Source organism: Lolium rigidum, chromosome 3, assembly GCF_022539505.1.
Source record: "Lolium rigidum isolate FL_2022 chromosome 3, APGP_CSIRO_Lrig_0.1, whole genome shotgun sequence".
NCBI lineage: Eukaryota > Viridiplantae > Streptophyta > Magnoliopsida > Poales > Poaceae > Lolium > Lolium rigidum.
The window spans coordinates 300,967,094-300,982,954 of NC_061510.1; the positions used below are offsets into that span (position 1 = coordinate 300,967,094).

Consider the following 15,861-nt stretch of genomic DNA (forward strand, 5'->3'; position numbering starts at 1 on the left):
GGTATTCTCCTTTGATGCTTTATTGGGTTGACTTGGCACATGCTTATACCATGTTATGACTATAACCAGTCAACTAAAGCCTCTATGATCATTTATTAAGTTTTTAACTTGTAATATTAATTTATGATTTGATTGATAATGTTTTGTCGCAATGCATGATTATGGCCATTATTGCTCTCTTAGTTGGTCGCTACCAATCTTTTGCTAGCTTTCGCATGTACTAAGTTTGAACTCTACTCGTACATCCAACCACCATAAACCAAAGTTTTCCAATTGTGTCCACCATATCTACCTAGTACCATTATTGCTATTCCAAGTAATTCATCATGTTTTTATTTATCTTCCAAATTAAATTTTGGCATGAGAAAATTAGTCAGTAAAGCTCTCACGAACTTGATGGCACATTTACTTTCTTGCACTTAATAAATTTGATTATTGTGCCTATCTTATGAAGTTTATATGTTTGCAAATTGCAAGTTGGGAGTTAGTAGAACCATGCTTTCATGGGGAACACTTTCGACATTGCACTTATATTTAGTTGATGTAAAATGAAAACTTGAAGTCCATGAAATTTGTATATGAGTTAGGGAAACGCCTGGGCCGCTAATTTGTGGAAATTTATAGCTAAACCATAGTGAGCATTCTATGAAGAATTTGCAATAAAAAGCTATACCCATTTTAAATAAAAAATTGTTGAGATGCTCATTGTCTGTTTGTCTTGTCATTTTGGCATGAGATTGCTCCTACAAGAGTACCTCCATATCATCGGGCAAGAGGTACCCCGTTGGCGGTTCTCAATGATACCTGTATACTTTCAATGACAAAAACTTATTTGGGAGCTAAGTTGAGTAGCATGAGGTTTAGGTACTCACATTCAAGGGGCATGAGATTTTCAACTTGTGATTTGCAAGCATATAGCTCATATTTGACTCACATTAACTTTAACCATTCAAGATGCTTATGATAGGGGCAATGAGAGCTCAAAGCTAATAAGTACCATACTTTTTGGAAGGTTTATAAAACTTGTTAATCTTACTTACTCTGTAAAGAGTCTTTCTTTTACTTTTATGTTGAGTCTTCACCTTCTTATTTATGCACCAATTAAAAGAGCATAGTTGTCATTCTTAGTGCAATGTGCATAGTCTCAAAATTATTATTGATTTATTCATGATTATGACTATTGCTTGTTCTTAAATTACTTGTATCTAGTCACCCTCTGAACTTTAAAGGTATCCTAGCATTTATGTTTTGCTACTCCATAAAGGACATGTTGAGCACCACTTTGCTATGTTTTCTATATGTTCATAAACAAACAGTTGATTTCAATGCACAATTATTCATGATCCTTTGTTTGGGTTACTTTTCTTGTTATAACATAGTTGCTAAGTTCTATTGAATTATATCTATCATGCATATGTTTAGAGTACTTTGATCCCACCTCACAATGCTTTACAATGCTTGATCAAGATTGTGTTGGCTTCATGTAACCTCAAAAATTATTTTGTTATCACTTACCTTCTCGAGGACGAGCAGGAGTTAAGCTTGGGGATGCTTATACGTCGCAAACATATTTATAATTTTTGATGATCCATGCTTGTTTTACACCAATTGCTATATGTTTTGTTTACACTTCGTGGCACTTTTATGCATTTTCCGGCACTGACCTATTAACAAGATGCCACAGTGCCAGTTCTCTGTTTTCTGTTGTTTTTGTATTTCAGAAAAGTTGTACATGAAATATTCTCGGAATTGAACGAAACAAAAGTCGAAGTCAATATTTTATTGAAACGAAGACGAAGTCCAAAGGGGGGTCGAAGAGATGCCATAGGGCGGCCAGACCTTCCCTTGGTGCGGCCTGGCCCTGGCCCGCGCCTAGGGGTGGTCTGGGGCCACCAGGCCTTCACCGACCTCGCCCTTCCGCCTATATAAAGCTCCCGATGCAAAAACACTAAATCAATCGGCCTCCATCCACGAAAAGTTTTGTATCTCTGCCGCCATTGTAGACAAGATCTGGGGGGACAAAAGTCTCTGTTCCGGCACCCTGTTGGGACGGGGAATTGCCCCCGGAGCCATCTCCATCGACTCCACCGCCATCTCCATCGTCGTTGCTGACTCTCATTATGAGGAGGGAGTAGTTCTCCCCCGGGGCTGAGGGCTCTACCGGTAGCTATGTGGCTTATCTCTCTCTCCCATGGTGTGATCTTTATGTGATCATGAGCTTTGTAATCTAGATGTCATTATGCTATTCAAGTGTATTTTACTTATGTGATCTCCGGAGACTCCTTGTCCCACGTGTGTAAAGGTGACAGTGTGTGCACCGTGTGGGTCTCTTAGGCTATATTTCACAGAATAGTTATTCTGGATTATGATTTGAGGTGCATGTCTCTATGAAATTGTGGTGTGTTAGTACCTACTATGAATGCTCAAAGCGTGGGGTGTTCATTAGTACTTGGGAATACATCTTTAAGGTTTACTTTTGCAGCCCTACGCGGTGAATTAGTGTTCGTTATCCAACCGTAGAGTACTTCAGAATAGCATAGTGAAGTGCTTATATATATATTCCTTTATGATATCATTGTTGAGAGTGACTACTAGTGAACGTATGATCCCTAGGACTTGTTTCCAAGCATCGAATCACCATTTATTTACTGTTTTACTGCATGTTTACTTGCTGCCATATTTATTTCAGATTGTTATTACCATTCATATTCATCCATATCACTTGCATTGTACTATATCTTCGCCGAACTAGTGCATCTATACATCTGACAAGTGTATTGGGTGTGTTGGGGACACAAGAGACTTCTTGTATCGTAATTGCAGGGTTGCTTGAGAGGAATATCTTTGACCTCTACCTCCCTGAGTTTGATAAACCTTGGGTGATCCACTTAAGGGAAACTTGTTGCTGTTCTACAAACCTCTGAACTTGGAGGCCCAATACTGTCTACAAGAATAGAAGCGTGCGTAGGCATCAGTCCCCTTCATTGGTATTTAATTTCCGGGAGGCAGAAAACCTCCTTTTTCGTATTTTACTGCTGGACACCTAAAAATCGAAGGAAAAATACCTGATCAGTTTTTCACCTGAAGAAGCACCGTGGGACAAAGAATCACGTGAAAGGAGCCACGAGGGCCAAAAGAGGCCAGGTGGCGCGCCCTACAGCACTAGGCACGCCACCGATGCCCGTTTCGCCCTCGGGCATCGTCTCGGGTCCCCCTTTTAACCAACGCCTCCGTTTGGCCCAAAAACCTAAGCCATATTTTCCCGAGATTTATTGAGGCGGCAGCGGAGGCGAAAGTCCTCTCCTACTCCGGGAGAGGGCAACTCCTACCACACTAGTGTCTCCGGTGAAGGGGAAATCGATGTCATTGTTATCACCACTCCTCCTTGACGTAGGGGGGGGGCATCTTCATCAACATCTCCATCAGCATCATCATCATCAGGAACATCACCATCTACGAGATCGACTTCATCCCCCTCATAGTTTGTGTTTGATTGAACCCCGGATATTGTTTTAAGGGCTAGTTGCATGTTAGTGATTGGTACTTTGTAATTATTTGGTGGAGATATTATATATTCAGATTGTGTTGTAATTATTATGGCTCTGGTCCATATCATGTCTGGCACTTGTGAATATTTCACCATGTTCCTGTGGGCATATGATGATCTGGCTATGATTCTATGTGATGTGCAATGAGTATTTGGTCAAGTTTTTATCTTTTATGTTGTTCTAGGATGGTTTTATGCGAACGTCGACTGCGTATTACTTCACCTATATGGGATCATAGGGCTACACTTTAATGTAACGAATGAGTGTTGGAAGGGATGGAATGACAGAAACCGTTTTTCAATACTTTGAGTTGCATTAGAGGGTTTATGTAAGGGACCAATGATCTCATCGCTATGGTGAGATATTTATGTCTTAATGATTCCTATACTTGCACATCAAAATGGCTCTAGGACCCATCATAAGGATTGTATTTGCTCATATCTATGGCTGCACCTAATTTAGGCTCCGCCCCTCAGGGTATAAACTTGACAAAATATTTATCATGTTGTGTAGAACTCTAATCTAGTAAATCCATGCTGCCCTTGGGAACACTTGTTTCATATAAGCACACACACTTGAGCTTGTCCTCTTGCTGCATAGAGGATTGGGCTTTCTCTCATTGAGAGCATTTACATATTGCTATTTACTTTCTACACTTTGTTTTATTGCAAACTATACACTAAAAACACCAAAATTACTGCATTATTATTATTATTGTTTGTTTGTCAAATCCACTAACCAATACCTTCAGCTCCTCGTGGGTTTGACAACCTTTGTTACTGAAAAGTACTCCAATTGATCTCCTGCACTTGGGAGCCATCAGTATCACTGAAGGGACCGTCTGTGGCCAGATGATCCGAATATCGTTGACGATGAGCCTTAGTTCTTTAACACAATAGACAACTTCATACTCCTAAGGGGCACACTTGAACGGGACATACACCACACATGAGACATATATCCCATGTGTATCATCGATGAAGACATCACGTGTGTTGACGTGTGTGTTCTTATCTATCCGACACTAGACGTCCTATCTTTTAACGATTAGATTACAAAGAGATAATTTTTTTAGTAGATATCACCATACAAACACACAAAAATTATTCTTTATCATAGAGTACAACAAAATCCGTTATTACCATACAAACCCATATGTGTAACTAAACTACTACTACCTCCATCCCAAGGCTTAAGGCCTATTTTTTTTCAGAAAGTCAAACTATGTTAAATTTGACTAAGTTTTTAAAAAATCATTAACATGTCAAATACAAAATTAATATTATTAGATAGATAATGAAATATATTTTCATGTGTTATCTACAAAATATCATATTTATTGATAGATTATTCTAAAATTTTGGTCAAACTTTACTTGCTTTGACATTTCCAAAAAAGTATAAGCCTTAACCCTTGGGATGGAGGTAGTATAAACATAACTAAAGTAGCCTAAGACAACCTCCGACGATTACAAAATATGGAACACGCATCGGGTTTCATTGTTTAGAGTTTAGGGTGATAGCAAAATAGAAATAATGTAGTGGAAGTACCTCCTTCTAGTCCTTAGTGTCTTGAACTTATGTTGTTGTGAGGATTGTTGATGAAGTTAAGTTTAATGAGCTTTACAACTTAAGGTTGAATCACCAAAATACCATATTTCATAGTGGTTGGATGGTATTTAAGTTCAAAAATGTTGATGAAACACCAATTGCAATTTCTCTCTCGTTTTGAGGCATCAATACAAATTTTGGCCATCCTGCGCGAATGTGTATATTCATGTTGATGCAAACATGTGGATTCTGATGGAGTGGCACTTGATTTTCTATCGGTTGGCATGTGTCAAATGACATCCCAAAATATGGTCCACCAAATCATCAATTGCATTAGGAAATATAACAGGTGCATGACAACTGGCAAATACCATGCCATGTATTGATTTGGAAAACCATTTGGATTGATTTGCCAACCTAGAAAAACGCGCAATTAGAGCGGGGGTTATCTTCGTAGAAACCCATGATACGGTGAAATCTTCACCAAAGATCTCCCTTAGCTAGTATATATAGGTACGCCTCGCCTCCCCTTCAGCATAAACATTGTCCTCCAATTAGCCACAACCATAGAGAAAAAAGGGTAGTGTTGTATAGATCTTAAGGTTCCCATTGATTTGAAAGAAGATTACAGGTTCTTATTGTCTTCTCATATACCTCATATATATGTTTAGATCTCTTAGTTGTAGGATTTGTTAATTATAGTACAACTTGTTTGTATGTGTTCATTGTTTTCTCACGTTCGTGATATGTTGACGCAAGTTTGTAGGGTCATGGAACGCAATGTCCCTTTGACCTTCATTCGAAGTTTTGAGGTAAGAACATAATGGTTTCCATATACTTGTTGCCTCTTAAGACTATTTTTCCTAGTGTTCCTGAAATAATATCACGGGATATGTTTTGCTCTTTGTTCTATGAAATAAACTGAATTTTGCATGTAACAAGAAGGGAGATAAACTATCATGTTCTAGCCAGGCACAACTCTTTTTAAGTCTGTTTATATCGACCGATTTACCGTACGAAATCATTATTACAAAATTAGGTGTTTCATTTCTTATTGCCAATACGTGAGAGTCAATTACCACCCGTATGAGTCAAATTACAAGAAAAACTTCTTGATGTGGAAATAATACTTAAGTAGTCCGAGGGCATAAGTTAACCAGCTCCTGGCCAGAGTTGGACGATCATAATGTCTATCACTTGCCGTAATTTCATTATAGTGATTTGGAGGAAAACAAATAGAAAAAAAGAGATTAAATCTATTATTTATATGCAAGAAATTATATTATCGTGTTGCTAACACAAAGGAGTACAAAGAAACATAATCCACATTAAAGGGCTTAGTGGTTATTTATGGTGGGGCCAATGCAAAGTTCAGTAAAAATGGAGCACATGCGTAACAAGTAATGAACCGTGGAGTGTTAAATACGTTGTTTCATTACACAAGTCCTTTTTTTCAGCTATGGGTTATACAGAGACCATTATCCTTCTAAACCCACGAAGGAAAGAAAAAAAAATTAAAAATACAGTTGAAAACAGTCTTGATTCATAAATGATGGGCAGCTGTCCCAATTTGCGCATTCAATCACTACAGTAATATAAAAGATTACGTGCCATGGTTAATTGAGAAAAAATTTTGGAGATGATTATTGTACTCCCTCCGGTTCATATTAATTGACTCTAATTTGAATGTATCTAGACACATTTTAGTCCTAGATACATCCATATTAAAATCAATTAATATGAATCGGAGGGATTTTGTGAGATGATTAATTCAGAAGATTTTATGAAGGTGATTAATTCAGTAGATTTAGACCTGAATCACACAATTAATTTAGAATATTTAAACCTGCAGGCTGCAACACGTGATTAATTCAGAGGATCTAAACCTGCAGCACTTAATCACCAGCATTTACTGAACACATCCTTGCAAAAAAATTGGAATTGTACTTTTCCAAAAAAAAGGAGTAGTGTTCCAGCACATCAGTCATTTTAATATGAAAATAAATCACTCTCTCACACAAGTACACAACACACCAACTGCACTCACTCAGAAGAAACCTACTGTGCATTCGCTCATCCAGTGGCGCTGAATGTGCAAATGATGCACTGAATTCCGGGGTGCCCAAGCCTGGCTTTGTTCAGGGCACCCAGCGGCATATCGGTCGGTTGGTCCGGTATTTGATCTAAATTAATCTTATCATGATCGACGATGCTTACCCACTGACTCCATGGTCCAGTAGCGAGTCTCCGGTAGCGGGGCAACATAGTTACGAAACTCCAGAGAACACGTTGGCCGGCGTACATATATAAACACATGACCTTCACCAGTCTGCGTATGCAGATGTGTTCTAGTAAGCGCTCACGAGTATGAGTTGCAGTGGACCATGCCCAAAAGATTCTATTTGTACTCGTATTGTTTAAGGCACGCAGGCAGAAAGTAAATACTGTCTCCAGTAAAATAAATACCAGTACCTCCAGTAAAATAAATACCAGTTTCTCCAGCTGTCTAGAAGATTGAAATTTTATAGCATATGATCTCGATCCTAGCTTTAATCACTGCAAATTTGAATTAAAACAGCAGCATTTAGTATTTATTGGAGGGAGTAGTAGAAAACGAGTCACTAATTAGTTTCTGCGAGACATCAAAAAACCCTAGCTCTTGTGTTGCGAGCGACCGAGAGCTCCTGGCGACGCCCCCTCCTCGACTCTCACCAACATCACCCCTCCCCCTCTCCATCGCCAAAGGGCATCTCTGGGCAAAGCCCCCGTGGTGCCGGGGATGACGCCCCCCCACCCCACTTCCTCCTTGTGCGGTGTTGCCCCCCCCCCCCCCCCCAACGATCGGTGAGGGCTTCGCGCTGGGAGGAAACACGGAGCTTCGGTATGGCGACAACGCGGAGACATGACAAGGTAATGTTGGTGGGCGGCGTGACCGCGGTCCATGGCGTGCTGGTGGAGGTCGAGGCCGACATGCATGGGGCCCAACGCGACGAGCTGCTTGGCCGGCAGCGGCACCGCACCCATCCGACCGGCATGTGAAGGATCCTAACGAGGTGGTGGGCACTGCGGCACCAGATCTGGCTGCCTCAAGTTTGGGATGGCGCATGGGCCTCGGGACCCTTTCGATCCCATCTTCGCCGCAGATCTGTGAGCGCCAGAAACCATGGGGGATGCATGTAGCCATTCTGACAAGGAGCTTCCCCTTGTCTGGCTGCGGTGGTGCAAGGTGTGGTGGTCGGCCTGCTCCTCGGTCGGTGTCCTCTGTCCTCACAGCGATGTCCCTCGTTTTCCCTCAGTCTGGCGGTGTGCAGAGTTAGGAAGCCGAGGCGGTGGATGTGGATGTTGGGAAACCGTTTGGTTGCCGGTGTGCCATGGGCTCTGGTGCTGGCCGGGTTCCTCGGCTGTGTGGACGACATGGTGTCGGCGACCTGCCGGTGACCTGCGTGGTGTGGTGGAGGTACGGTTGTTGCTTTGACGACGACCGCTACCTTGTGTGGACATCTGAGTGCTTTCGCTGGGGGGAACCCTTTGGGACACGATGGCGGTGCGTGGGAGTCACCCCCTTCTTGAAGGCGTCATGGTGGCGGTGCTCGGTTTGTATGCATGCTCCGGGTGAAAACCCTAGATCCATCTGGTGGTTGCGGCACTCCTCCTCTGTCGTGATCTTCTTGAAGATGCCGCCTTGGAGGTTCACGACGTGCGGCTCCCAGCTGGCTGGGTGGTGGAGGGGCGGTGCTTTGGCATTGTCTCTTCGCTTAGCTCTCCTCGGGAAGGCATTCTTCGTGCTCTTCATTCTTGACACTTTTCGGGCTTTTCCATGATGTTGCATCATCGGTTTGTGACCATCAATGGTTGATTCCTAGGGGTGGCCGGCTTCTGGTGGCGTTGCCTGTGATGGTGCAATTGTCTTGACGGTTGCAGTGGCTGGTTGGTTCTTTCGTGCTAGTGTTAGCACCGGCCTAACAATGTAGCCCATCCAGCGTGCTAGGGTTCAGCATCTTGTATTTGTTCCGTAGTTGAAGACGTTATTACTTTAACGTTGGGCCGTTTGGCCTTTTAACTAAAAAGAGCAGTAGAAAACATATCAATACCTCCAATATTAAATAGATACGAGAGGGAAATATATGTTTCATGATGGATCTAATTTTATTGATTTAGTAGTATAAGATATTCCTTTTTTTATATAGATTTGGTCAAAGGTTACAAATTTTGGACTATGAAAAACTATTATGCACTATATTTTGACATGGGGAGAGTACCATATAACATGCAGCTCCAAGCGTATGTAAGGGTTTTGTTTATTTATCCACTAATGTAGTAAATAAGTAATAAAGATAATGTTAAATATCAATCTGGAAGCAAGATGATATATAAATTCAATTTCACTAAAGGTAATAATTGAGAATGATATTTTTGAAGGCCATTTAAAATTTATTTTTTAGGTTTACTAAAAAGTATTTAATGTTACACGCTATGTCTTTTTTTTCTTGGGAAATGCCAAAATTGGTAGAGATCCAACTTGGATCCATGGGCCATAGATATTATAATTTCTAACCGGCATTTCAAAACCATAGATAAAGTGAGAAGATGAGCACAAAAACCACAAAACGATATATTAGGGGGGGGGGGTTGTTTGAAATCGCTAGGAAAAATAAATTAATGTCAAGAAACATGGCATCGATCTTTATATGTTAAAACCACTAAATCACAACGTTTATCTTCATCTTCATCGTAGCGGTAGAAGCGTTCACAAACACAAGAAATTTATAATTGTTGGGGTATTTATGGACTATTCAACCTTCTCCACTAATTTGGACTTTTGGTTCTGTTTGTTGGTGCATGAAACTTAATATGGATTAGAGTAGAGGTCTTGGGTTCAAGTATCGGCTTCTGCCATTTAGGAAAAAAACAGAGAGTTAAAGTATAGGTGAATTTCCCAAGCTTCTCCATTGATGGCTTAAAAGAGGTATATATAATCGACGGCAGAAACCCTCGTTGATAAGTAAGACTTAACATCCTCCACTACGAAGGTCCGTCACCATGAAAATTAGAAATATCAACAAGGGTATCAAAACACGCTGGTGATGAAAGTCGGAATCTATAAAGCATATAAATAGTGAAGAATAAAGCGGTTCGGAGGGGGCAAAACAAGAGGAAATGAAAACAAACGAGAGGAAAATAAATCCCTAGATAGAGAGAAAACAAATTAAGGGTCCAAGCATCTTTAATCTTTTTCCGGTTGATCTAGAGAAATATTCTTGGATGATCCAGCCTTATATTATTCGAAAGGCCATATCTAGGATGAACATTCCTCGTGATCTAGGGAGACATTCAGTTGATAGAAAAGAAAAGGAAGGTGTCTTGCTTGTTGTACCTTAAAGACGATCATTCTCTGAGCACTTTGCATGCTTAGCACACTTTATAATATTCACCACCAAAAGAAGTGATTAGGACCTTTCTCCCCACAGGAGAAAGGGAATCTTATTCCTCCAAGGTGATCGTTAATTTAATCTTGGAACCGTGAGAATCCATCATGTGTGCCCTAATCCTGACCTCCTAAGTTCAGCTAGATTCTCATGTGCTGTTAAAGAAAGACTTGCCAGCAAAAAAAAAAAATCTAGGTAAGGGAATGATGTTCAGTTAGAGGACAAAATGACAAGACCATAAGAGCAAGTACAATAGAGTCCAGTCAGCTGACTATAAGACATTAAATAATATATTTTAGATGAGTTGGAGGAGAGAGAAGAGGAGAGAGAAGGGAGGTGAGCTACTATGCAATAGCCAGCTCTTGCACGTGCTCCTAGGCACCTTGTGAGAGTGAAAGGTGGGCCATATATTAGTAAAGTACTACATTCTTATAGCCAACTATTGTACATGTAAGCTATATGATGACTACAAATAATATGATATCTTGTTATAGCCAATAGTTGGCTATACTATTGGAATTGCTCTAATCACGAGTCACTACAAGTCTCTAGGGATTCAGAGAAGCAAACAAATAAGTAAAGTTGCAGGATCCAAGGCTATGGCTTAGTGGGCCTAATGACAGTAATATATTTGCGCACCCCAAGGCGTGATGCATGGAGTAGCTAGGTCCTAGCGCAAATCATCAGGCAAATTGCCAATGATAAGAATCTCCCTGATGGCATCTTGTGGCTAGTGTGTGCGAGTGATGCAAGAGTAAACTAAACCACCACCAGCTCTAGGCCTTGCTTAATTAGGACATAACTGTCAGTCTAATCAGTGGTGTCGGCCCAAATTGGAATGTGTTATAGAATTGCTGTGTCCCTAATCCGGGGGTTGTCTACTGCTGCATGTCATGTGTTGGTTCTTCAGATCCTGCAAATCTGCATGCTGCTGAATTTTTTTATGCACAATTCCAGGAATCAGTAGATGATTGGTCAGTGGTTTGGTCATGGTGGGTATCATTAGGACAGGGGGCGTATGGTAGTCAACTCTTAGGGCACAATGATTCATCCTGTGTTGATACAGACAAACCCACTATATATTCTCTGCTAAAGCCTGACGGCTGAGGCTGCTAAATACTGCTGCCACTACAAGCTGGCGTGTTTCTAAGACAACTTTTTTGTCACATGCGTATGCATCCTGCTTAATTACGTGGCAAATTTTACACCGCAAAAAGACTGCACTCTAAATATGTATGTCATGTTTTCATCCTGTGTTTGTCATTTGAGCTACTTAATGCAACGTTTTCCATGTGAAAAATTAAACTACTACTACAACATTCATAAGTACAAGTCAATCGGCAGCAGTTATGGCCTGTGATCAGGGGAAACTGTCCGTCGTAAATCGATATCTCCCGACAGTGGTATTTGATATTGCGGTTGCCTTGGCATGACACTTAAATACCTACTAGACGGCACAAGGGTTTTGTGATTCATGGATCCACATAGAGAGCCCATGAGGACATTAATTAAGGGAAGCGCCTAACTCGATCCATTCATCGCTCTTGAAAACTATCGATTCTTTTGGGTGTTAAAACAAACAAGCAGAAATCACAGGGCATAGTGGAGTAATGATGCTGGTGCTGTTCCCTTGATCGTCTTCTTCTTTCTCTCTCCATCTTGCTCGTCCTGCTTCTGACACACGAGACGCCGGAGCCTCCATCACTGTGTGAAGTAAGCTTGGGATTCCTGATAGTGCAAGCAAAGCAAGCACCAGACAACAGTATTATTTCCTCTCCATCAGTCCATCTCGCTCTGACTCTCTCACACATCGCTTCATCTCTTTTCTTTTTCTTCATTACACCACAGGCGACCACTAGCTAGAGAACAGCCTGGCCTTGCCATCTTCTTCATCTTCACCTCTCTCGCTCCCTCTGGCTAAGCATAATAGCTTCCATAACCATAAGCACATCTCTCTGAATTTCCTCCCATTCTTTGCATTGGCACTTTGTGCCCTAGGCCCTAGTGCCCCTGGTCACCTCACTGCAATGGTGGAAGCTGCAAAGGCTGGAGGCCTTGCCCCTTCTTTGTCCTCTTGATTAGCCCTTGACAAAAACAAGGTTGGTTTGCTTTTGGTCTCTTGGTCTCTCCCTCCACTGTTCCACCATGGCACACACATAAACACAAAACATCTGTCCATGAAGCCTCCTCCTCCTCTAGTCCTTGTTGTTGGTTTTGTCTGGGACCTCTGTGTCAAGGGGAGGAGAAGGTGTGCGTGAGAGATAGAGGAAGGTGGGAGAGAGGTCAAAGGCTGGTCCATACATTTAGTCCACGGAGAAAATAGTCTAGCAGCTTGCTTGCTTGCTTGCTAGTGGTACTTGTAGTGGCAAGTGCTGGTATGTGTAGTAGTAGTAACTAGTAGTAAAACTTGCGTCTACCAGAAAGCTCCACAAAGTAACCCTCCCTTTGGCCAAGAACAGCTCTACTGTTCATCATCCTCCCTTTTCGTTCTTGCATCTATCTAGTGAGTATAGAAGCAGCTAAGCTTCTCCTTCCTTCTCCTAATCTATCTTGATTGCATGGGGAGAGGGAGAGCCCAGCAAAGTAGAGGCTAATCTAGATAGGGGTAGGATATTGTTCGTATTTATTTTTATGGTGTATAATTGAGCATTTTAGCTACCAGATTACTCGCTTTTCCTCCATCTTGGAGTTTGCAAGTGGTGGCAGTATCTTCTTGATAAGGTCCCCAAGATCCCACACCATGCACCTCTCTCTCACCCTCACCTCAGCTTCCTTTTTGTTCTCCACTCGCTCTCCCTCTCTCGCTATTATTCTTTAGTGCCCTGTGTTGAGAGTCCCAAGAGACACTGAATTTTTGTTGCGTCCTTCCATCGCTTGTTGTGTGTGAGGGTTGGAGGTGTCATTGGCCTTTTCTTGCTCTCATGGTTTCCATTGTGCAGCCGCAGAGAAGACGAACAGAAGCAGCTGCTGCAGCAAGAAGCATCGTCGCTGCAGACGGGGGAGAAAGCAGGATGGATCTTTCAGGGGCCCGAGGCGAGCTCCCGATCCCAATGCACACCACCGCCTCGCCCTACGGGGGCAGCATGACCATGGAGCTCCATGGCCACCACAACGGCCAGTCCCAGGCTGCTCAAGGGATGCCGTCCTCGCCGCCTGCTGCTGTGTCCGAGGAGAGCTCTGGAAAGAAGCGCTCGGCGGGGCCACTGGTGGTGGCCGGCGCCGCCGGACCCGCGGTGAAGTACCGGGAGTGCCTCAAGAACCACGCGGCTGCCATCGGCGGCAACGCCACCGACGGGTGCGGCGAGTTCATGCCCAGCGGCGAGGAGGGCTCGCTGGAGGCGCTCAAGTGCTCCGCCTGCGGCTGCCACCGCAATTTCCACCGCAAGGAGCTGGACGACTTGCACGGCGACAGCTGCGCCACGCGCGGCTACGGGCACGGCCACCGCGTCGGCCGCCGCCTGCTCGGCCCCGCCATGCCGCAGCAGCACCACAAGAGCATGGGCGGCCTCCTCGTCACCGCCGACCACTACGGCAGCGGCGCCTACGCCGCGCCGCGCGCGCTCCCGCCGCCGCCGGGGCACCCCCACCACCAGATCATCATGCCGCTCAGCATGATCCACACGGCTGAGTCGGACGAGATGGACGGCAGCGGCGGCATGGGCGACGCGCTGGGCTCTGGCGGGGCCGGCGGCGGCGGCTCCTCGTCGTCCCAGAAGCGCTTCCGCACCAAGTTCAGCCCCGAGCAGAAGGCGCGCATGCTGGACTTCGCGGAGCGCGTCGGGTGGCGTCTGCAGAAGCTGGACGACGCCATGGTAAATCAGTTCTGCCAGGAGATCGGCGTCAAGCGCCGCGTCCTCAAGGTGTGGATGCACAACAACAAGCACAGCCTCGCCAAGAGGCCGCTCCCGGCCTCGCCGCCGCCGCAGCAGCCACATGCCCCAATGCCAGTCGCCATGCAGTCACCGCCGCCAATGCCAATGCCAGTGCCAGTGCCGATGCCGATGGCCGTGCATCCATCGCAGCAGCAGCAGCAGCCCGGGCCGTCCTTCCACCGCGACGCGAGCTCCCCGCAGCGCCTCAACCCCGAGTGACCGCGGAAAGAAGACGGAATTCGCCCTGGCGTGTCATCAAAGGTGCCTCCTAGCTACCCGACGAGTGACGCCATGGTGGTTCTTGATTCTCCTCCTAGCGTAGCAAACCGCATTGCCATTAATTTCACTGTTCCATCGAAGAGACCGATCGATCGCAGCCGAGCCAAGAGAAACTCAAGGTTTATTGCAACCATCTCCGTTTTATTATTTTTCGTTGTTCATCTTCTTGTCATAAGGTAGGGGAGCAGGCATAGGCAGAAGAACCGAACTGAGCTCTCGATTCCCATTTTTTACTTTCCGCTGGACTTAATTCTTTTTTCCTCTTTCGTCTCCCTGGTTTGGTTGGTGTCACTGACTTTAAGTCTAGCAGTAGCCTGATGAGCTGAGCGTTTGAGTTGTTGTCATGGATCAGAATCAGACAGAGGTCTATTAAATTAAATTTTACTTGTTTATTAGTATTTCTTCTCCATTTCATCATCTGCATGCATCTGTGGGCTAATCTGCGCTTCTGATAATTGCATAGAAAAATGAGGAACATGGGATGCAATGCAATGGCTCCTCCTCGATCAGGTCTTGTATCTTTCAGGCTCACTGTTCATGACATGATCTGCATGCTTAATCTGCAGCCCCTGTCGGTGCTCTTACTGTTGCCTGCCTGCAATTGCATGCAATGCCTGCCTGATCCCCATCTGCTGAATTCATCTCTCCCCAAGAAACAGAAAAGGGCATCAGTTTCTTGTCAAAATTCAGAATCTGAGAGTGATGGATCGAGGAAGGTGAAAATCAATATTTCTGTGTCCACATTTCTGTCTTTGGATCGAGCAGATAAGGGCATCTCCAACCGGGCGACCCAAACGGATGGCCCAGCGCATCCGTTTTGGGCCGTTTGCGTGGCCGAGCGGACGCGCGGACAGCGGCCCGCGTCCGCGTGTCCGTTTGGGTCGCGCGCTGCGCCCAACGCGCGGACGCACCGCATAATCGGACAAATACGAAAAGAAACGAAACATGGAAATTTTAAACGATATTTCATAAACATATGCCCTATTTTGGGCAAAATTTATACATAGCCCTATTTTGGGCAAATAATCGACAAAAGAAGCCCTATATGGCTTTTAAATTTAAACTAAAAACCCTCTAGTAGGGTTTGGTCGGCGGCGCGGTGGCCGCCGGTGCGCCGCCTAGCCCCTGTGGGCAAAGTCGGCGTCGTCGTCGTCGTCGACGACGTCCCCGGGCGGCGAGGCACTGT

General features: G+C 44.1%; 1 protein-coding gene across 5 annotated transcripts; it reads left to right on the forward strand.

Moving 5' to 3' along the window:
- Nucleotides 1-12,149: 12,149 nt before the first annotated feature.
- On the forward strand, nucleotides 12,150-15,067 carry LOC124699750 (zinc-finger homeodomain protein 4-like). Of its 5 annotated transcripts, none has more exons than XM_047232002.1 (2): nucleotides 12,150-12,623; nucleotides 13,464-15,067. In XM_047232002.1, the coding sequence occupies exon 2, from the start codon at nucleotides 13,536-13,538 to the stop codon at nucleotides 14,613-14,615; it is 1,080 nt and encodes a 359-aa protein (XP_047087958.1). In that variant the 5' UTR covers nucleotides 12,150-12,623; nucleotides 13,464-13,535; the 3' UTR covers nucleotides 14,616-15,067. The 5 variants fall into 5 exon arrangements, with proteins under 5 accessions (XP_047087958.1, XP_047087959.1, XP_047087961.1 ...); XM_047232003.1 differs by lacking the exon at nucleotides 12,150-12,623 and adding an exon at nucleotides 12,637-13,027; XM_047232005.1 differs by lacking the exon at nucleotides 12,150-12,623 and adding an exon at nucleotides 13,049-13,129.
- The last annotated feature ends 794 nt before the right edge of the window (nucleotides 15,068-15,861 follow it).